Source organism: Podarcis liolepis, assembly GCF_965112155.1.
Source record: "Podarcis liolepis genome assembly, chromosome: 6".
Lineage (NCBI taxonomy): Eukaryota > Metazoa > Chordata > Lepidosauria > Squamata > Lacertidae > Podarcis > Podarcis liolepis.
The window spans coordinates 65,667,127-65,689,523 of record NC_139559.1 but is presented as its reverse complement, the minus strand read 5'-3'; the positions used below and the strand labels follow the sequence as shown (position 1 = coordinate 65,689,523).

General features: G+C 38.1%; 1 protein-coding gene across 4 annotated transcripts in view; it reads right to left on the bottom strand.

The window, feature by feature from the left end:
* MSH4 (mutS homolog 4) overlaps positions 1–22,397 on the bottom strand; it is a gene marked incomplete at its 5' end in the record, with an annotated part of 32,387 nt that overhangs the window by 8,215 nt on the left and 1,775 nt on the right. For 2 of the 4 annotated variants that reach the window (XM_083510432.1, XM_083510435.1), the window contains 12 exons: positions 108–211; positions 2,325–2,461; positions 2,639–2,808; positions 3,587–3,651; positions 5,533–5,607; positions 7,020–7,087; positions 7,653–7,825; positions 9,660–9,833; positions 13,902–14,017; positions 16,553–16,663; positions 17,260–17,420; positions 22,178–22,342. In XM_083510432.1, coding sequence (XP_083366558.1) covers positions 108–211; positions 2,325–2,461; positions 2,639–2,808; positions 3,587–3,651; positions 5,533–5,607; positions 7,020–7,087; positions 7,653–7,825; positions 9,660–9,833; positions 13,902–14,017; positions 16,553–16,663; positions 17,260–17,420; positions 22,178–22,342 — 1,519 coding nt within the window. The remainder of the gene's footprint in view (positions 1–107; positions 212–2,324; positions 2,462–2,638; positions 2,809–3,586; positions 3,652–5,532; positions 5,608–7,019; positions 7,088–7,652; positions 7,826–9,659; positions 9,834–13,901; positions 14,018–16,552; positions 16,664–17,259; positions 17,421–22,177; positions 22,343–22,397) is intronic. The other 2 variants (XM_083510434.1, XM_083510433.1) reach the window with 2 other exon arrangements.

The window sequence follows — 22,397 nt, the reverse complement described above, 5'->3', positions numbered from 1 at the left end:
TGAAAATTCCTAGTTTAAAATCACTACCCACAAAAAGAAATTTAAAAGCTCATATCCAAATGTTAATTGGGCACAATATCAAATAAAAATGTTTGAAGTATTCTTACAAGTATGTCATGTGATAAATTTCTCTCAAAGACTCTTGGCATCTTTCATTCATTTTCATTAAGTCTTGTGAAGTAAAGCTATACACATTTTTCATTTTAGTAATCTGTAGGGAAATTTCAAAAAGAGATGCTAGATAAGCATAAATAACTACTCCCAGAAAACAAAGCAAGAGCAATTTGAAAAACATGAGAGTAAACTGCCTTCATTATTTTTTAAAAAAGAGAAAAGCAATAGTAATAAAGCAGAAACGTAAATTGAAAATAATTAGTGTGCAATTATTTTATCACTGGATAATGTACACCACCCCATAAATGTTTATTAAAATAGCAAGTGCTTTTGTATGTGTTTAAATTGTGGTAGCACAAGCTAACCCACTGTAAGATTAAACATTTCTAGGCTTTAAAATGAAGAAATTTGTGTTCAGATTATAAACACCCTCTTTGGTCATAAGCATTTACATGACAGACTACTGAAGAGCAAATGAATGCAGCATACAGAAAAGAATCTTCACCAAATGTTGTTGGGGTTGGAATTCTGTGCCACCACAGATTTCTGTAAATATAGCATCTTGTCCAAAGATATATTTCTTTATTGACTTGTGTAGGGGATGCAGGATGGAAAAAAGATTGGGGGGGGGGAGCAAGTGGCATCATTCTAGCAAGGAAGGGCCACTGGCAGGGATGGGCTTCTGTACCCACAGATTTTTAGGGATACAATAGAGATCTCTCCATTGACTTGGAGATGGTGGGGAAATAGAATAAATACTATAAATCTCCAGGATTTCGATTGACTTGACGTGAAAAACAAATTCCAATCCCTCCTGCAAATCACTGCACTTAGGAGTGCCCTGAGAAAATACTTGTGATTAAAATCTAGACCTATTTTCCCAAGCTTGTTTGATTTTGTTTCTTGGAGGAAGGGAGAAACGGCTGAGCATTTTTTGGACATGAGACCACAGAGTCACTTGGATATTTGGGAAGTCCTTGAGCCACTCAAGATGCCTTGTTTTTAATGGAACAATTCAATTCAGAAATGTAAGACTCTTCCTAGAATTACCTCAGTACAAACCCCTGGAATATATACAAGAAAATCCTTATTTTCATTTCTGTAACGTTGCAAGTTAGGGTAGTTAATGAATATTTACAGATATTATAGAAAGAATATTATTTATAACAGGCTAGATCCAGACTGCATTAGCTGAAATCAGCATGACTTCACTTAATCGTATTAATTACATTTTCACACTGATTTCACTGGGTTCTCAATACCACAAAGAGTGCAGCCTTGTCTTCTTAATATTGATGGCTGGAGGAAAGGGGTTAGGATAGAGCATATGTGCCTCTCGAACCAGCTATCCCACCAGTGGTTCACTTGCTTCTTCAAGTGTGATGCCCCAAAATAGCATCAGAAGGTTGGTGGTTCAAGGCCCTGCTACAGGGTGAGCTCCCGTTGTTCAGTCCCAGCTCCTGCCAACCTAGCAGTTTGAAAGCACGCAGTACAAGTAGATAAATAGGTACTGCTCTGGCGGGAAGGCGGTGTTTCCGTGCGCTGCTCTGGCTTCGCCAGAAGTGGCTTAGTCATGCTGGCCACATGACCTGGAAAAACCGTGTGCAGAGCAGACAATCGCTGGCTCCCTCAGCCTGTAAAGCAAGATGAGAGCTGCAACCTCAGAGTCGTTTGTGACTAGGGTACCTTTACCTTTACGAGTCCCAGTTTAAAGCTTAAATATTAAGACACTTTAATCTTACCACCTTGCTGAGAGTGAAAATGAGAACAGGGAGTGTGACAACCTAGTATTTCTAGTGCTAAAAATAGCAACAACCCCCATGAATGATCTTGACAGTAACTTCAGCATGGAGACTAGTACCGTGACTGGTTGGGTAGTGGTGAGTAGTAGTTCTTAGGACAGCAGCATGGTAAGCACTGGGCTAGCCCCAAAAGGGGGATAGAGAAGAGTTACAGAATCAGTGATCTGCACATCAGAACTGATAGCCTCAACATCAGAGAAGAGATGGCCTGAAGCACAGTAGTAAGTAGTAGTGCATCTGAAGCTGGATCTTGGCTGGACAAAGGGAAAAATTGCTGCCATTTATCCAGTATGAATCGAGGCAGCAAGGTTGGCATGTTAGATGTGTAAATAAGGGTGCATTCTACACCCATCAAATCTCGATGTAAATTCACTAACTATAATGACCCAACAGCTCCAAAATGTGTACCTTGGTAAATTCTGAAGGAAGTTGACCATTGTGTATTGCTGCACAGTCAGCACTCATCTGAATAAAAAATCCTCGTGCGGAACTGAAGCTTGTTTTCAAAGGAAGGTTGTATTTTTCTGCAAGCTGTGCTATCATTCCTTAATAGCAAGATGTAAAACAAAAACATTTTATAATGTAACACAGTAAGGTTCATCATAGCTATCACAAAAATATTGACGGAAGTACTATTATGCAAACAAGTACAGGCTATGATATTGCAGAAAAAGTATATATATTTAAAGTACCCAAAATTAAATACCTAAACAGTGAAGTACCTGCAATATCATCCACAATCTCAGTGTATGTTCTTCGTGCTATATCAAGAAATTCATTTATATTAGGCTTCACTGCATAGCATTTCTGTGTTCTCATATTCAAGCATCCTTTTGTGTATCTTGTATCATCATTAATGACAGTTTTAATCTTTTCAAGTATGACTCCAAACCTAGAAATATATAAAATTGGGGCAATGTCTATGCCATATTTTACAAATGCTGTATTTATCTAAAAGTAATGCAATTCAAATATTCAAATCCAAAACTTCTGTACTTCATATTCACTGGGTTGTAACCAAAGTTGTCTGTGCCTAAGTGGATTGGACTTTCACTTGCACAGCAAAACAGCAAAACTTTGCCTTCTTCTCCTTTCCCCTGCAGCCCCCTGCACACACTCAAAATTTGCTCTGGCAGGTTGGTGGAGAGGAAGGTAAAGGCCCACTACATGATTAGAAGTCCACTCTTCATGCCGAATTTGGATATTTTCAAAACCCTAATAACATCTTCATATCTAAAGCTGCACAATCACATGTTAGATACTTTGCATGGGTTTCCTAAATGTAGCTTAGATGTGAACAATAATTTTATTTGTCAGAATTCTTTGTTTACTGGCAATTTTATTGAAATTAATAGCATGTTTTTTTCTTCTTTAATGTGAGCGCTAGTTTTTCACCCATGTATTCTTTTTCATGGTATGCTTTGTTTCTAACTAATCAAGTTGGTTATTTTCTGTCTTTCAACAAGTTTCCTGCTCTTCCAGTCAGCCACTCCTCCAACAAAGTCAACTTGCAAGCTGGTCCTATCTTTCAATGGGAGGAAGAGCAATCTGAAAGGGTCTTGAATACCCTCCTTACTCTACTAGAGAAAATAAAATGCACATTTTACAAAAACAGGGTGCAAGAAATAATAACATCAGTGTCAAAGATGTTTTTAAAAATAAAACAGTACCTGTTGTCTTCCAAGGAACTATAGTAAGCCTTTAACAATGGTGTTTTATAGCTTTTTAAAGCATCCTGTTAAAATCAACATGAAAAACTGATATATTCAAGTGTACAGAAATGTTAATGGATTCAATACCCTTTCATTCATTTAGGTTTAACTGGAAAAAACAGCTAATAAAATCTGTCAATATTAGATGATTACATAGAACAATATATTTTCTGTACACTGAACTTTAAGAATAAGAGTCAACTTAAAATAAAAATCTAAACATTAGTGTTTTAACCTCTTGGCTGATTATTGTATGAACGTGGCTCACATTCTAGGAAATGCCATTAACACAAAGAACAATCTTGCACAAGATAGAATTTTATTGCTTTTGAATTCTAATCAGTTTATTTAAAATATATACAACCTGACTCAATCAAAATTGACTCATGCGGCAGCTAACAATAAAAAAGTAACAACTAAAACAAACAAAACATCATTGAGTGTTAGCTAACTGACTCATTAAAGGTAAAGGGACCCCTGACCATTAGGTCCAGTTGTGACCGACTCTGGGGTTGCAGCGTTCATCTCGCTTCATTGGCCGAGGGAGCTGGCGTACAGCTTCTGAGTCATGTGGCCAGCATGACTAAGCCGCTTCTGGCGAACCAGAGCAGCACACGGAAACGCCATTTACCTTCCCACCAGAGCGGTACCTATTTATCTACTTGCACTTTGACGTGCTTTCGAACTGCTAGGTTGGCAGGAGCAGGGACTGAGCAACGGGAGCTCACCCCGTCGTGGGGATTCGAACCACCGACTTTCTGCTTAGCAAGTCCTAGGCTCTGTGGTTTAACCCACAGCACCACAACTGACTCATTAGGTGATAGCGAATGTCTCACAAGTAGACTTCCATTTGCATGATGAGACTACCCCTTTCTCTCTTCCACACACTCCCAAGAGAGGTCCTTCTATCTTCTAGAACATATTTTGGGTGTGCGCAGGGGGCTGCATGGCGCGTGGGGGGGATCTGTTCTACAATGGTGTCCATTTCACTGACAAATTGACATATTGGATTTCACCCATTAAAAACATGAGAGCAGAGAGTGAGTGCTAGGGCCACCCCTGTTCTCAAGGCGCATTAATTACTTCCACAACACAGGTAGCCTTTTCTTCCAGACAAAATGTAGTTGACCATGATAGATAATGGTCAGACATACAGAGCATGGATCAAATTGCTCCAATAATCCTATCCACATCCTCAGCTCACAACTGAAAGACATCTAAGTAATAAAGTACTGATAAAATTACTCCCTGGATACATTCTGCATTTGTATCCTTTCAAAAGTGGGATCAAAGTTGTGAGCGATTTCCTTTGCAAAATACCTTGTATCATAGAAGGCCTCTGATGGCACAAAGTAATCATGGGGTGGAAGGGATAAAAGCCTCCTCACAAGAGCTTTGCTGGATATTGGAGCATAGATTTCTAGCACAGAGTAGGCTCCAAGATGAGCTCTAGACAATGACTAGCCATGCTTACTCCTAATATGCTTTCGTCTACGTTGTAGCTGTCTTTTTAAAGCATACAATTGTCAGGCCAGCGTTCTGGAGATGAGCAGGAAGTGTAAATTATACAGGGGCAGGCGGCCTAAGTAATTAATTGTTCAGACCGAGGAATTAATTGTTCAGACCGAGGAATAATGCCAGGCAGCAGCTTTCCAGCACTAGGTGAAATAATAGCTCTTTGTTACTGGATGCCTAGTTGAGATGCAATAATACCACCCTCTGGCCATCTGAAGTGGTGAGGCACAATAGATGGCAAGCAACTGGTTCCCTTCTCTGGCAAACTAACACAGTGGCACAGATGGTAAAGGGCCTGGTTCCCACTGCAGGAGGACTTGGTTTTAAGACTCAAAGGGCCAAATGATAACCGTAACTGACATTTAACATAAAGCTTCAGGACAGAATACCTTCAAAGGTTCTACAAGTTCCAGGGTGTGCTTCAGATAAATTAAATTTGTTATCTTTGATTCAGATGAATTAACCTGTTAGAAAGCAGAAAAGGTATATATTTTATCATTATTTTACTGTTTGATTAGCATAATGTGGCCTAGATACTGTTGTGCTTAATATAATTGTTGCCTGTTCAATTGTATTCATATTTTTTTCTGCATGAAGCATGACCACAAATGTTAGGAATGTTAACTGACTTATTTCCTTTCTCCCTAATGAACTGATCACTTTGACTGGCACTGTTATATCGCCATCATTTATATTCATCTAATATTGACACTTGGTGATTCTATGTTTATCAGTTTTTGCAGTGAAACAGGAGCCTCTTTCATACACTTTCGGTAGGGAAAAAGGAATATACACCCACACCCGCACCCCAGTACTTAGCACCTACCTGTTCACCTAGGCAACACCTTAGTGGTCAAAACTTAACAATCTCATTCTATGGTGCTATGGAGGAAGGGGGAATTTATTGTGGACCACCAGCTTGCCACTTCTAGTAATCTACTAGAAATGTTCTAGTCAGGAATTTAGCTTTAGTGTCATGAAGACTAAATAGTAGCACCTATAGCTCTAGGCAGGCATGAATAATTGACAATTAGTGAAAGATAACATAGTAGCAGGTCTTAACAGAACAGTAATTCATAGGGTTCATAACACGAGCTACTTTATTACTGGATAAAGGTTGATCTGTTAATTCTAGTTTTATTGAGTTGGATGGCCACCTATCATGTATGATCTAGTTGAGATTTCTGCATTGCAGGGGGTTGGACTAGATGGCCCTTAAGATCCTTTCCAACTATACAATGCTATGATTTGTGTTATTGGTACTTTCCTCAAGTTAAAGTATTTTGTATGCTTTTTATATAGAATTATTTCAATTTTTTACTGGAGCTTGTACATATTTTTTCCTAGTGTTATATTACTGGAGGCTAAAAACTTTATTAACAATGATAACAATATTAGCTCTTTATTGTAGGAAATCATTATTTTGGAGACTGGGACTATGTGCCTAGTCGTTATAACCAACAAATGCCAAACCTAAAAATAATTTGATTTTCAAAAACATAAAGTGTAAGTGCAATTCAGTGAAAATTAAACACAGAGAAATTCCATTAAATTGTGTGAATTATTAAAATAAATATAGTATGTTAAATTAATTTTTTTATTAGTAATTAATGAACATTTAAAATATGTTCAATACCCTGTAATTGCAAACTTCTAGAAATCTAATAAAGATTTTTATCTCATTTGTACTCTGGTGTGAAAGTACTCAAATTTAAATGGTAAAATTCTCATTTAGTGCTGCAAGTTATGAACTGAGCACACAAATCAATTAAGAGATTTCTCTCAAAACAAACACAGAAGTGATTGATAATAAAAGGAAAGATAAGTGGCAGCTATTTATTTACCATTTATGAAGTAAAAGTATTTATAAACATACCGTATCCTGCTTTGGAATTTGAACTAAAACCGAAAGTAGTTGATCAGTGTCCAGGAATCTTGAAATAACTATAAAACAGAAATCAAGCAATCATTGAGCTCAAGCCACAACCGTTATACCCGATTGACTGAGATTTAATCCTATTAATATAATTAAGGCTAAACTGCTTTAAATCTAAAATTAATATGGCCAAAATGTTAGACAGAATATACTTTTTATCTTAATAAACATTAAATTTGACCAGAACAGCAACACTGGGGGAAACTGTTCTCTCATATTGTTTCATCAATCTGGATAATCCTCCAAAACTGCTATTGGCCTTGGGGGGAGGAGGGGATACAGATATATCATTGGTATCAGAATTCACTTCCACTAGCTTGGAAATGTGGTGCAGGAAGGAAGAGTTAAACACTCCTTCCCCCAAGCCCCACTGTTCCAATCAAATCTGGAGATCCCTACACTTAAAAACTTAAAAAACATACATACATACATACATACAGCGATCCACTCATAACAAGCTGAGAATGAAGCAGCAACAATATTCATCCTGCTCAAAAGCTGTGATTAATAGAAATATAATACCCATTATTAAAGGAAATATGTTATCCATTCTATAAAGCGATATTTGATTACCTGACTGAAGACCCAAAAAGAGTTCCTCTTCCTGAAGTAGCTCTTGAACAGAATCCAACCTTGTATTAATGGTATCAGCATCAATCAAAGGCTCTAGAATATTAGATCGAAGTCTCCGACTTCCCCCTGGTGTTTTAGTATAATTTAGAACACCAAAAAGAGTGTGTCCATTCCTTTGAAAAACAGCACAGTTGGGGGGGGGGGATCTCATTAAGAAGTTGATACAAAACAATTTAAACGTTCTACAACTGCTAACACACAAATCACATTCCAAGGCTACACTCGTGCTCCTTCAATCTGCGGAAAGCACAGCAGTACCTGCCATGCCACCTCTATGAAATGCATGTTGCTGCATTTATTAACAGAAATTTGCACTCAAGTGATGATGGAACCTCTGCCCCCGCTGCATCCAGCTAACTGCACAAAAGCTTGAAATAGTTCTGGAAATATTTAGCAACCATCTCTCTGTGTGTAGGTGCTTTTCAATAAGGGAAAGAATCAGAAGTTAGAAGTTTTGAAAAGGATGCCATGTACAGGAAAGCACTGAGTGGCCTTTGACATCAATATCACAGTGCACCCAACAATGCAGATGCTCTGTGGGAGCAGGGGAATATTATGCTGGAGGTCTAAAGTGAGCTGCTCCAAACCTGTTCTTCATGTGCCAAAGAAAAAGGATATTAGCACAAGAGATAATACCGGCAATTATTATGCAACAAGTATATGACTTACTAAAACAGCTTCAGCATATAGCTATGCATTTGTTAAAGACCCAAGTCATGCATTTTGCTTATTAGTGTGTGACTATAATACATCAAAAGTTTTCTTCTGAGCAGTGAATTTTATTTCTCAGTGAAAAGGAAGTAATTTACTCAGACAGTGCCAAATGAAAGTATTGTGATAAGAACAAATGAGAGGAAAATTTAACTAATCATTTGTACAGATGTTATCAAGAATATTAGAATTGTATGTTCTGTCAAGCAAAAAGAGAGAGAACAGACTTCAGAAGAATATATTGAAACTAGTACCACATTTACCATTTCTGTCTGCAGTGGGAAGGAAGAGATTAACACAGAGAACTGGGGTGGAAGCAGCTATAACTTTAGTGGACACATTATGGCAAGTAGAGGGCAGAGAGCAAAGTGAGCAGGACAGTATCAGGCAGAGGCTGACACTAGCCAAGAAGTGGTTATTAGCCAGCCCAGTGGGAAAAGACTTCTTTACTGGGTTAAGTTAAAGGTTCCTAAGTAAGAATTAATGGTGGTGGCGGCGGCACAAGTTTAGGAGAATCATTGGAGCTGGAATAAATAACCCTCTTCTCTCCACACCTCCGATGACTCCTTTTGTTGTTGTTGTTAAATACACAACTTTGAAGGAAGACTCATGGGACTGCTCATCGCATGTAGCATATAATTATCCTAATCACAAACTTTAAAGGAAATGGTACATTCAGAATGGAATTTATACCGTGTTCAATATGGAACAACAAATATCTATAAAAAGAAACACAGGATAAATCGGGGGGGAGTGCACTTGAGGGGAGAAGCTCTTTAGGACCTCAGGGATTCCTACTGCCTGGGAATCACAAACAACAATCACAGCTCTGACTTCACTCATTGCCTAAATACACTGCTAGATGGGAGCAATCACATTTAGAAAACTATGTGCACCTTTTGCTTAATAACTTTATTTATTTATTTATTAAATTTCTATACCACCATTCATCTGAGGATCACAAGGAAGTTTACAATATAATTTTTTCCCCTATAAGACAATAAAGTTCAGTCTGTGGCACCTGCCCGAGAGCACCATTGAAGCCCTTCATGGGTGCCATGGTTGGTGACACCTGGGTTAGACAGAAAAGACCAAAATATATTTTTAGCTGAAAAACAAACTTTATTTTTTAAAACACCGTAGGTATGCATCAATATCCACCAGTTGTTGTATAATGCAAATATAAATTCATTCTATCTTTTCCATACCTTAGAGTTGTGAAATGAAACATCTTACCTAGGATTCCTATTGTTAGTTATTAATTCAAGGTTTATGGCTGACGTTGAATCAATCATTGCTGTTTGCTCACTTCCATGGAAACTAATCTTAAGTGACTTAGGTGCATAAACTGAATTTTGTATGAACTCAACATACTTCAGCACAGCTGCAACAGCTGCCAGACAGTAGTATCTATGAAATTGTAAGACAAAATAAAAACAAAATTGCACATACTATTGTGCATAAGCTTTTAAGACTTACAGCTTACCTAGCTTTGAAGGTAGAAACCCTGAAAATATTAGCTGGGATGAGCTAGAGTAAGGCTTTCAAATAACTCTCAGAAACTGATAATGACATTTGAAAGGTCCTTCTTTGAAAGATAGTAAATCACATAAAATATCTAAAGGGCTCGCTTCTCCCATACACATCTGTCTAGCTGTTAAGATCTTCTCCAGGGCTCACTGCTGAGTCCTCCCACCTTCAGAATCAGAAAGCTATAAAGTCCAGGGCCTTCTCTGCGGTGGCACCTTGTTTCTGGAACTCCCTCATTTTTTATTTAGAGCATTTGTAACTTAATCTTCAGCAAAAAGAAGTTCCTACAAAGGCTTACACAAAATCAGTTAAAATAAGAGAGTCTCTGCTTGCAGTCTTACATATATGACCGACACAAAAGGTGAAATGGTCAGGGAGGCAAGAGGATTTGACTAGCATCTAGTCTGATAGTCTTTCAATGCCAGCATGCCCTGCAATCTCCCAAATCTGCTCTTGAGCACTGGGGAAACCACCAAAGCAGATCAGGGGGATGCGTGAAGTACATGGGAGTGGGGAAAAATTGTTCCACAAGTGGCAGTAATTCTACTTTTGCAATAATGTCATTATATACAACCCAAAGAGACTTTAATAATTTACTTTGCAAGAAATACTTGTGAGAGTATAACTCTTTGCTTTAAGACAACTGAGGAAGGAAGGGATGAAATATATTTATAAAAATTATGGATGGTATGGACAATGCTAAATATTTTCTCTCTCATCATTCTAGAACTGGGGCTCATCTAATTAAATTGATTGGCAGTAAATTCAGCATAAATGAAATAAAATACTTCATAGTACACATAGCTAACGTATCATTCATTTAAGCAGGAAATGGAGATTTCATCTAGCTTAGACATTTTTTTAAAAAAAATAAAGCTTACATGAATTAATAGTGCTTATTCCATCAGTCATCAACCAGGAAAGCAAAATATATTATTCATATTAAAGGCAGTGTATGTATAATATCCAGATGCTGAGGAGGTGGGGCTAAGGATGGCCATTTCCAAGATACACGGCTTGTTAATTTTTCAGAAGCAGCTAGTTGGCTACTGTTTGAAAGCAGAATAGTGGATGAGATGAATCTTGTCTGATCTTCCAAAGCAATTCATGTGTTAAGGGAAGAGCAAGGAATATTGCAGATGGTAAACAATCTGAAATAATTTCCTTTCTGTGGATAAAGTTGTCATGTTTGCCTGCTCTACAGGAATGACTCACAATCTCCCTGTCAACACATCTTATTATAATCAAGAACCATCTGTCATCAATGAAGGCTCAGAGATAGGACAGGTGGAAATACTACTTAGCCGATGTCCAGCTGGGTTTTAGTCCTGTTACAGAGACTTTATAAATAATCTGAAGTCTTGTACTACATAGTTATGGGTAGGGATGTAATAAGGCATCATTCTCTGTCCTGCCCTATATTCTTCACATGCAGCACTGTTTCCATTCTGCTGCAGTAGTAGATAGGTAGCCGTGTTGGTCTGCCATAGTCAAAATAAAAAAATTCCTTCCAGTAGCACCTTAAAGACCAACTAAGTTAGTTCTTGGTATGAGCTTTCGTGTGCATGCACACTTCTTCAGATACACTGAAACAGAAGTTGCCAGATCCTTCTATATAGTGAGAAGGTGGGGAGGGGTGTTACTGAGAAGGGTGGTGGGAATGGGAGATAGGCAGATAGCTGAGAGAGCCTCTTGACGACTCTTAACGACTGTAATAGGTCTTAACTTAATGCAGTTAGTCTTCTATTAAAAGTTATGTTATTCATCTCTCCGTCTGCTGGTGAAATTATGTAACAAGTGTAACTTATTATGTAAATTATGTTGTCATGATGTTATTTAATCACATTCATTGAATGTGGAAAAATACTTGGGTATCATTTGTAGACTGAAAGCAGCAATAGTAAATATGAATCATATTCAATGGAATGATTTCTGTTCTGGACGTAAGTGAACATTGGCAATTTCTATCCTGGTTTCTGTTTTTGTTGGAATTCTGCAGCATCCCAAGTTAAGAGGAATTTTAGATTGAAATATGGTAAACAATTAAAATTCACATTCAACCATGCAGCACAGTGACCTTGGACAAACCACTGACATACAGCCTTACTTAACTCACACTGTTGTTGAAAAGCTAAAATGACAATAATAAATTGAGAGAGGGTGAGATATAAGTGAAATAAATACATTTAAGGCAGATACCTAAACCATGTCCTGTAAAATTTGTAGATCACAGTCTAGAAACTGTTACAAAAGATTCAAAGAAGGTTAATTAAGAATGAAAGCTAGTAAAAGCAAATGATTTGGAAAAGTGATCCTGGCATATGCACAGGGACGCGGACTTATAAAAAATATTGGGGGGGCCCGGGAAAGCTCATGAATAATAAATAAGCTCATGAATATGCAAATAAAGTGGCGCCGCCTCCTCGTGAGCGAAGAGGGGAGAGCGTGCTGCGCCTATTAATCAGCTCCGGAGCGGAAATTGGGTGGAGCTTTTGCTCGGGAGGGAGGGCAGGAGGCATGCAGCCCGACCCTGTGCATTTTATGCTGGGGGAGGGGCAGAGATGGCGCTCTGCTGGAGGGGCGCCGGAGATTATTGGGGGGGCAGAGCCCCCCCAAACAAATTTTTGAGGGGGCTCGGGCCCCCTCAAGCCCCATGGAGTCGGCGCCTATGCATATGCACAGAGTGTAATCTTGAGACAAAGCCAATTTTTCCATTGTCTTGAATGTAAAGAGATAAAGATAAAAGCATAGTGTAAAGTCATACTTGGTGGTGATTCAAACACTGTAAGAGTGGACTATCTGAAATGAATTTATATAGGCATAAACTGCTGAAGCTGAGCAAAACTTTGAAGCTACAATTGAATAATAAACAAAAACAGGAACAGAGGAGACAATGCATTACTTTATGCAATTGTTCTTTTTCCAACAGAAGCAACAATTTTGGCCTATACGCCCTCTGCTGGAATAAAGCACTGGTTGCACATATCGAACAGCAACATAAGAACACAACTTGGAGCTATAAAGGAACTAAAGTGATATAACTAATGAAAGATAACTGACAGAGAGTCTTTCTTAAGACATTCCATTAAGGAAAACAGCAGCTTCACAGCAGTTTAACACTCTAATCCTAAACACATTTACCTGGAAGTATTCTATATAAACCTTATTTTCATGTAACGTTGTGTGATATCATATCTTTCTATAAATCCAACCCACAATTATTAAGGAGAAGGTTATACTGAGCCAACAGAACATACTCCAAGCTGCTTTATATGCAGAGTTAAGGTTATAGCCAACTAAACCATTGCACATGTGAAACAAGAACCAAGAACTCAACAGAAATTCCCTTCTTTCTCTTCCCCCGGCCTCCAAAACCCCTCCCGCCCCCAATCTATGGCAGAGGCTTGGAGAAAACCTTGGCGCACTCTCTAATTATTTTATCTAGTTGGTGTAAGAGTCAACAACATCAAATTATAATTGGTTGGTAAATGCAGTTTCAACGGAGATAATGATTACAGAAATGTTGAAAGCAAACAATGGCTTGGATCCAAACCTGCTTTTGGGCAAGTACAATGGGATTTCATTGATGCAAGGCAGCTCAGTTCCTGCTGATTCACCCTCCCACTGCAATCCTCTGTGCTATATTCTATATGCTTCCAAACACTTCCTTGCCTCCAGGAGTTGCTTTTCAGGATGTACCACGGGATTGTGGTGAAGGGTGTGTGTAGAAAAACCCTAGAATTCTACTCATGTATCTTTGGTTTCAACCCAATATACAATAATAAGTAACCCAACATATTGGGCCAAAATCAATCATTATTATCAACAAGGAATATATATAAAGTAGACTAATAATCTTGTAGGTAGATGACCAGCCTATGAACTGTGAAATTACTAAAAATGTGGCATATCCAAAGATAAACTGGTAATTTCTATTTACATACATACTTGGACTGAACTTCCATCAGAACAGTGCTGAACTCAGGTATACATAATTGCTCAATATATTCCAAGCCTTTTGTTTCATGGAAGTATTTTCTTTGGACTGTAGTGAAAGTCACATTCTGGAAAACAAGCAAAGGCAGGATTACAGAACGTTGCTCCAATATGTAGAACCTTTCATTCCAATGTTCTAAAGAAATTAATAATTTCAAGCAGCAAAGCGAATTATTTACTTGTAAAGTCCCAAGTCTCAATATTTGCATTTTGCTATGGGTGTGATTCAGAAACACACATATGCACTGAATGGGTCATTTTTGTAAGCCTTTGATTACGTTTTTATTTTATTCAATTTTTAAGTGCCCCTTCATCAAACAAGATCCTGAGACGGTTTGCACACATAAGCATATTATAGCAAAACTAATAGTAACTAATTAAAATAAAACACTTTCCCACAGCTTCCAAATGTCAATACACTTAATTAATTAGATATCCTGTTTCTTTCCCAATTGTTCATTTTTCCTATGCAATAATTAAAAATCATGGCTCTTTCCCACTCCCACCACTCTTTTCCCTTCAAATAGCCTCTGGACGTTCCTGTGTAAACTTTGGCAGGTTTCTTACCCTGGGGCACCTCCCTCATAGTTTGAACCCCCAGGAAGGAGGAGGAGGGCAAGTTCCATTGCACAGCCAAAAGTCCTTGTGCTAGCAGATGCACTTGATTGGATACCACCCCAATGGTTTCCTACATGAAAATCCCTGGATGAATGTTTGAGATTTGGCAGGCTTAATCTACTCTCAAGGGACTCCTTTATCTGCAATCTTGCCCAAAAAAGATATAACTGTTTGTAGATTCCCCTTTAGAGTTATTGGAGCCATAGCAGAGCATCAGATTTAACAAATCAGATTTGGATCCAAATAACATGCTGAATCAGAATAACACAGATTGGCCTGCTTCTAGATGTTAGAAACACAAGGTGAATCCTGCACACCTTCATAATATAGTTTCTAAACTATGGTTACTACAAAATGTTTTGCAGTTGTTTGAACTGAGAAATTAGTAGCAATACATTGCTAGCTTCAAAGGAGTTTAAGCATTAGTCTGAGTCATCAGTGAAGAAGTTGTTGGTACGAATTTTTTTAGAACACGAATAGGCTGACTGCAGACTTTGTTTAATTTTTTAAAAAAACTACTTCAACAATGGGCTTTAAATTTACAAAGCAACAGCCTCCCTTAATAATAAAGCATTGCTAATTTATGGGCTCTTCTGCACATCTTTTGAAAATGCACCATTTTCCACATCTGTTTTGTGCACTGTTTTGCACTACAGTCTTTTGTGGTTCTATACCACAAGTGATCTCACATTCCATGGTAAAAGGTTCACATGCCCTGCTCATTTTCCCCCTCAGCTCTACTGTTGTGTTTCTCGTGTACCTCTCATCACCAAACCATAAACTAGATGACACTTTTTTTCTGTCACTGTTTTCTGAAGATATAGGAGGGATGTGCTCTCTGCTTCTTTTTCAGTATTTCCATCACATTGTTTGATTATTGCTGTGTTCTGACTAAATATTATTGTTTCTAGCAATGCATTTCACAATGTACGGTACATTACTATCTGTCTCTGGTTTCAGCTTTCTCTACCATGCACACTGTTTGCCCTGAGTATTTTTCAGGTCCAAAGGAGAAGGATATACTGCACTCTGACTAAACATGGTTACTAGTGTTATATTCCACCCCAATATCCTGAATGGTGCAAGATTTCAGGGGTCCAAGCACTTACGCAGGATCTGTGTGTCCTTTGGAAATGAGGCACATCAGAGACTGCAGTATCTTTACAATATATGGTTTATTTACGCATATATACAACCAGATCTAGATGGAGGGAGTTCAGAGCATTCACATTCCAGTAGAGTCTCTTGCTTCTTGCATAGGTGCAGCAGTCTTGTATCCAAAATGCAAAAAGCCATGCTCTGTCCCATGTTGGCCCACTTTCTCAGCAGCTTGCAAACTCCAAACTGATTTTCCTGCTCCCTTGCATCAGGTCAAAATGAAATCCTAAACCTTTTCCAAATTGTCTTGTCTCTGCACACTAACACACAGCTGGAGGAGGGACTCCACTTCCCTTGCTGTCTGACACTGAAATTCCTGATGACCCATCTTTTGTTAGGCTAATGACTTGGCCATCATCAGCTTTGATCTGCCAATGACCCACACTAAGCTAGCTTTGCCAGGCTGGACTGGCTTGTTTAACATACAGTGGTACCTCAGGTTACAGACGCTTCAGGTTACAGATGCTTCAGGTTACAGACTCCACTAACCCAGAAATAGTACCTCGGGTTAAGTACTGCACTGCCAGAGCACGATTTCTGTTCTCATCCTGAAGCAAAGTTCTTAACCTGAAGCACTATTTATGGGTTAGCGGAGTCTGTAACCTGAAGCGTATGTAACCTGAAGCATATGTAACCCGAGGTACCACTGTATAATCTTTCTCTCTATTATGCAAGTGACAACAACATGCAATTCCCCCCCCCCCCATGAGGGTTTAATTTTAGTTTTATTCAGAGAAAATAAATGGTTCTTCTTTAAGAAATTGGGCTACAACTACCACACAAATATTTGTCAAATAATATGTTAAATAAGTGTTCCTTGAATGTACCTTGAAATTTTCTGTTATCAAGCTGAACAATTTTGTTGCATTTCCTGTATCACATGCAGTATTTGACATGATGATTTCCAAAGGTGCTAAAATTCTGAGTTTAGTGATAACCTAAAAAAAGTAACATGATTTGGTAAAAATATTTACATGAGCAGCTTTTATAGCACATGTTGTTATTTATTTATTTATTCTTAAGTGTGTGTGTGTGTGTGTGTGAGATAGAGAGAGAGAGAGAGAGAGAGACATAATCAGTGTGCACAACAGTGTGTAACTACAGGACAAGTATTTGCCCTTTAAACTGCAATCTCAAATATGACACAGGGAGTCAACAGAGGGAAAGAAAAAGAAAAGGGGGGACTGAGCAAGAGAATGGTAGCAATTGAGTATCATGTTGTTATCAAGAATCATAGGCTTGCTGTCATTTTGAGTAGCTTTCTAGCTCCTTTATTCCAAAATCTCTGTTTGGTCTGTCAAGGCAGACAAAGCTGAGACCTAGGACAAGAAAGCAACAAGTGCAGAGGAGGCACACAGGGAGAAGGGGGAAGTTCCATTGTGTGAGTGTGCCTCATTATGCACACGCAACAATTTAGGTAATCCTGTCCAGTGAGTCAGTGACTGTAATTCTATGCCACGTACATGCAATACCTATTGACTTCAATGCAAGGGGGACTTAAGCAGTTTATATACAAATATATATCCAGATTTACCTTGGCATATGTTGTATTGTCTGCAAACTGAGATAGCACAACTTCTGGATTTTTTAAGTCAATACTTGCCATCCCCACTTCACCTCTGGCAAGACCTCTCCCTTCTATTACAGCCACAATAACAGATGCAGCATTGTGAGCAGAGACTGAAGATGATGTAACTGTAAAAACAGTGTGATACATTAGGTAACCTGACCTAATCTAAACTCTGCTCTAGCTCTACAAAAATTAATGGAGTTTGTTACAAGCAACACTTGATTGTTCATATTGCTGTTTAAAGCATGTGCTTCTCTCAGGTATATCAAAATTTTGAAAAGCCCAAAATAATTTATCTTGAGAAAAATCACACATGGTGCAACATTTACAGATATGTGTGCAGTATATCATATCTATGTAAAACAATAATGTTTACAAAGACAAACATAAGCAGTACTTTACTAGGCATATATGCTTTATAAACAACTGTTTTTAACATTAAGCGTTTTGTAGTCACACTGATTTAAGCACTGCATGTGCTTTTCTTGCTCATTAAAAACAGAGGGCAAAATCCATCATTGAATGAATGAATTGATTGATTTCGGTCACTGATCAGAGTCCAACACTGTACCAATGGATTTTCCTTTCCTTCCTTCCTGCGGCAGTCCCCACCAACCTGTTCCAGTGGGTCCCCAATCCTCCAGAGTAGTTTGGGAGTTCATAGTGGATGTAAGGAGGGATAAAGGAAGGGAACTCCCATTTGCACAAGATGAAATTTGTTGCACAAGTGGAGTATTACCCAATATGGCTGAACTGTGCTCCATAATTTTTAAGTCAGAAGAAAATTACTCATAAAGTTTCTGCATTACTTACATAAACTAATGCCAACCTTTCTATTAGACCCCAATGCCTATTAAATAATGCCAAAATTTTCTGTTTTATTTTATAGTAAGAACTGTTTGTGTGTGTTTTAAAAGAGAAAACAGAACCCCGAAGACAGGTCAGTGCACATGTGGAGTTTTGAAATACGAGGGCTGTTGCATCCTGTCCACTACAATGGACGGGATCTAATCATTCCCACATGCATGAAGAGGTATGTTTGCACAGCTTCTCCCTTTAATTGGACCCATAATGTATATCAGAATGCTGTTTGTGAGATGAAACAGCTGGCCATTTATTTGCAAAAAAAGTCACTAATTTTTTATATTGTTCTGATGCTGTTTCTCAAAACAATTTCCACTGTTTGCGAATGGCGTTGAGGGAAATCTGAATAACTTAATACTTTTTGTGACCTTATTGTCAAAGTGCTATACTAACTAATTTTACTAACAGGTGAATGGTATGCGCCACTACACTAAGATTTGTAGATGTCAAATGCAATACCAGAGGCCCAGTCACACACCAAGCTGCAATCCAAGAGCAGTTTTTATTTGTAATAAGTGACCATTCCTCCCTTCCTGGCATAGTTTTGCTAAGCAAAGGCAAAAACAAGGTACTGCATATCAGTGACAGACCATTAAGTGGCATTTCAAGCAATCCTTTAATGCTATTCTCCAATACAAAATGGCATTTAAATGCTAGTGTGACAGTAACAAAAATGGAACTGTCAGTTAACAAAACATTTAGATGATGAATAAAATGATGTTGTTTCTAATGTAATTATATTTTCAAAAATATCCCTAGAATTGTCTAGGTAATTATTTTTATTACAAAATACCTTAAGGGCCAGAAATTGACATTAAGAAATTACCGGTATATGCAATGTGGTTCACATGTCCTAAATGATAGTTGTCACATCATGTTCAGTCATACAGCAGATAATGCTTACAACAGCACAAACGGTAAATCACCAGTCAAAACATCAGTATATGTTTGTTTCTTTTGTTTAAAAATACGTTCTGTTGGTGATTACAACACTAGAGAACTCATCAGTCTTTTTAATCAAATGTTAATATGGAAAGTAATATCATCATCAATCTTTTTTTCAATTTCAGAATCATGCTCACTATTCTGGCAGTCAACATCTTCATCAATGTCAACTCTCCTCTTATTTATCTTTTTGCATACTATACAATGGAGAAGGCATTCAAAACTGCTTGCTTTCCCACTTCCAATAATTGAATAATTATATTTCATTAGAATAGCCTAGCCTAACAAAATATATAATGTTAAATAGTAATTCTTTGTTGTGGTTGTTAACTACTATAACCATAGTCAGGTTTGCTAGCTGTAACTTTCCAAAAACATTCTAATATAATTTTACATTGCCCTCTACTGTCCACTTAATTTTTTGCCAACGGTGGATGCAAGAATATAACAGAATGAAATGCCACATAATTTTTCAACAATTCTGGTCTTAATACTTGTAAGATTTCCCTGAGATGCTAAATATTTGCCTCAAAACTGTTTGATTATAACTTAAGAAACCAGAACATGCAAGGATATCACTTTGAGGGGAAATGACTTTCTAACAGAAATCTGTAGTCTTCAGAGCACCAGTAAACTATTTAATAGTATCTATCTTTGCATTGGGCAACATCTAGAATACTGTAGACTGTGCTGGTGGGCCCATCTAAAAAATCTTATCATGGAGCTGAAGACACAGAAAATGCCAAATAAAACAATAAAGGCGAAAATGACCTTTCCTGTGGGAATTTTTTTTAGAGTTTGAGATTTTAATTTAGTCCAGAAAAAATAATTATGAGAGGATATGACAGTGGTCTACAAAATTGGGGAAAGGTTAGAAAGGGATCCAAGGTGGAAAGGATAGGAATGCAGGTGCTGTGGCTTTGCTGAAGCTGAGCAGGTGCTTACTTGATTGATGATCTGAGTGGATGAAAAGACTGCATAAAGAGAAATTTGAACATAAGAGCTCTACTGGATCAGATCAAATGTCTATCTAGTATAGCATTCTGTTCTCACAGATGTCTAGAGAAGCCCACAAGCAGGTCATGAGCAGAATAGCTACCTCCTGCATGTGATCTTTAGCAATAGGTATTCAGATAACTCTGACAGTAACTATCAAAAACCCACAAACAGGACCTGAGTGCAACCATGCTAGCCCCGCTTTTGATTCCTAGCAACTGGTATTCACACGCATACTGTCTCTTATAGTGGAGTTAGAGCATAGACTTAACCTCCATGAAATTGTCTAACCATCTCTGAAAGCTTTCCAAGTTGGTGGTCATCACTACCATTTGTATTAGTGAATTAAATAATGTAATATATGAAGAAATACTTGTTTCTGTGTGTCTCGAATCTCCAGCCATTCAGCTTCACTCAATGACCCCTAGTTCTGTTATCATGAGAGAAACACTGCACTCTGTCAACTGTCTCCACACTATGACTCCCCTTACCCGCTTTTTAAAAAATTAAGAAGCCTGAAAGAAGTAATATTTTTTCATGGGGGGGGGGGTGTAGATATAGATTCCTGATCATTACGGCTGTCTTGTGTATCTTTTTCTTCTCTACAATATTCTTTTGAGATGTGGCAACCAGAACTGTATGAAGTATTTCAAGTGTGCACTGGTACTGAATATGCAAAATTAGATTATTTTTGTCTGAATATGCATCACTTTACACTTGTTTACATTGCACTGTATTTCCTATTTTAATGCCAGTCACCCAATTTGGAGAGATCCTTTTGGAGCTCCTCACAACCCCTTTTTGTTTTTACTTTTCGTTTTAATGATTTGGTGTTATCAGCAAACTTGGCCACCTTATTTTTCACTTTCATAAAAATAGAATTTGGATATGTGCAGTGAAATAGACTGGCAGTAGGTTCACAAGATACATTACACAACAATAAGTAAGAAATTTGCAGAATTGCCCAGCATGGTATGTGGTGATGGCCCTCAGCTATATGGCTTTGAAAAGGCTTGGAGAAATCAGTGGAGGAAGAGTTTCTCAACAGGTATTACTGTATTTAAGAGAAGTGGAACCTGCAACAATTAAAAGTGCTTTGTATTTAGCACTTCTCACAAGCTTGGCGATACCTCCTGGTATGTGGAAGGCGCTGTTTTTGTTACATAAAGACTGACACCTCTCAACTTCAGAAAGAGGCAATGCAAGTTACCGGTAAATGGAAGCACCATGTTAAGAGGCAGTAAACCTTGAGTATTAGATGCTGGAGACAAAAAGCAGGGGAAGGTCATCACCATTACGCCTTGCCTGTGAGCTTCTCAAAGGTTTTGGGTCCGAGCACAATTTACGGTATCTGGACTAAATAGATCTTAATCTGATCCATCAATGCAATTCTTATGTTCTTCTCCAAGTCTGAAATTTGCATTTTCTAAATTCATGAGCTATAGGTATAAAGCAGGAAAACAATGAAACTGGGTTTTTCCTAAAGTTAACTTCTCATTGTGGGAGCTGCTGCATTGCTGCACTCTTTCTGTCCCCTGAAGGTAACAACAGAAGCCTTGAGCCATTTGGCAGAAGACCCTGCAAGTGCTGCTGCCTCAACATTCTATCCAGTGCACAACACTGACTTTTTGTTACATAGAAATGTGACAATTTATTTTGTGATATATTGATCATGGAAACACACAAGACATCTTCTAACCTAACCTCATCTTGAAGATACAGTTACATTCTGATGCCTTACAGCAGAATTTGTGAAAATTCTTCAAGAAAATCTCTTTTCCACAACCATGAGTTAGGGTAACAAATGATCAAACCAAATATGGAGTCCAATGGTGGTCACCCACCAGCGGAAATGATTTCCACTGGGGCAATGCGACTTTCCCTTCTTCTCTTGCCCCCTGCAGCCCCAAAATTTTATCCTGAGGGCTGGGGACCATCTTCAGAGTGAATTTGGGGAGGCTGTGGGGGACAGATAAGAAGCCCATTCATGTAGTGTTGCCCCAACTATTTTTATTTTGTATTTACAACCCATCTGTGTAAATATTAAGATGTACAAATCACAGTAGGTGAACTTCACCTGAATATCCCATAAAAGGAGTCCCGTTTCTGCACCCTGTTCTACTTGAAGAGAGAGGTGTTTTTCGTACTCGAGAAATATGTAGAGCTCGGGTTGAAGAAGAGCTTGTCAAATTCACTGTGCTAATGTTTTCTGCATAGGAACTCTTGTCTCCAAAGTATGACTCTAATAAAAAAAAAGAATTGCTCTTAAAGAGAAATTTAGAATTAGTGATTGCAAT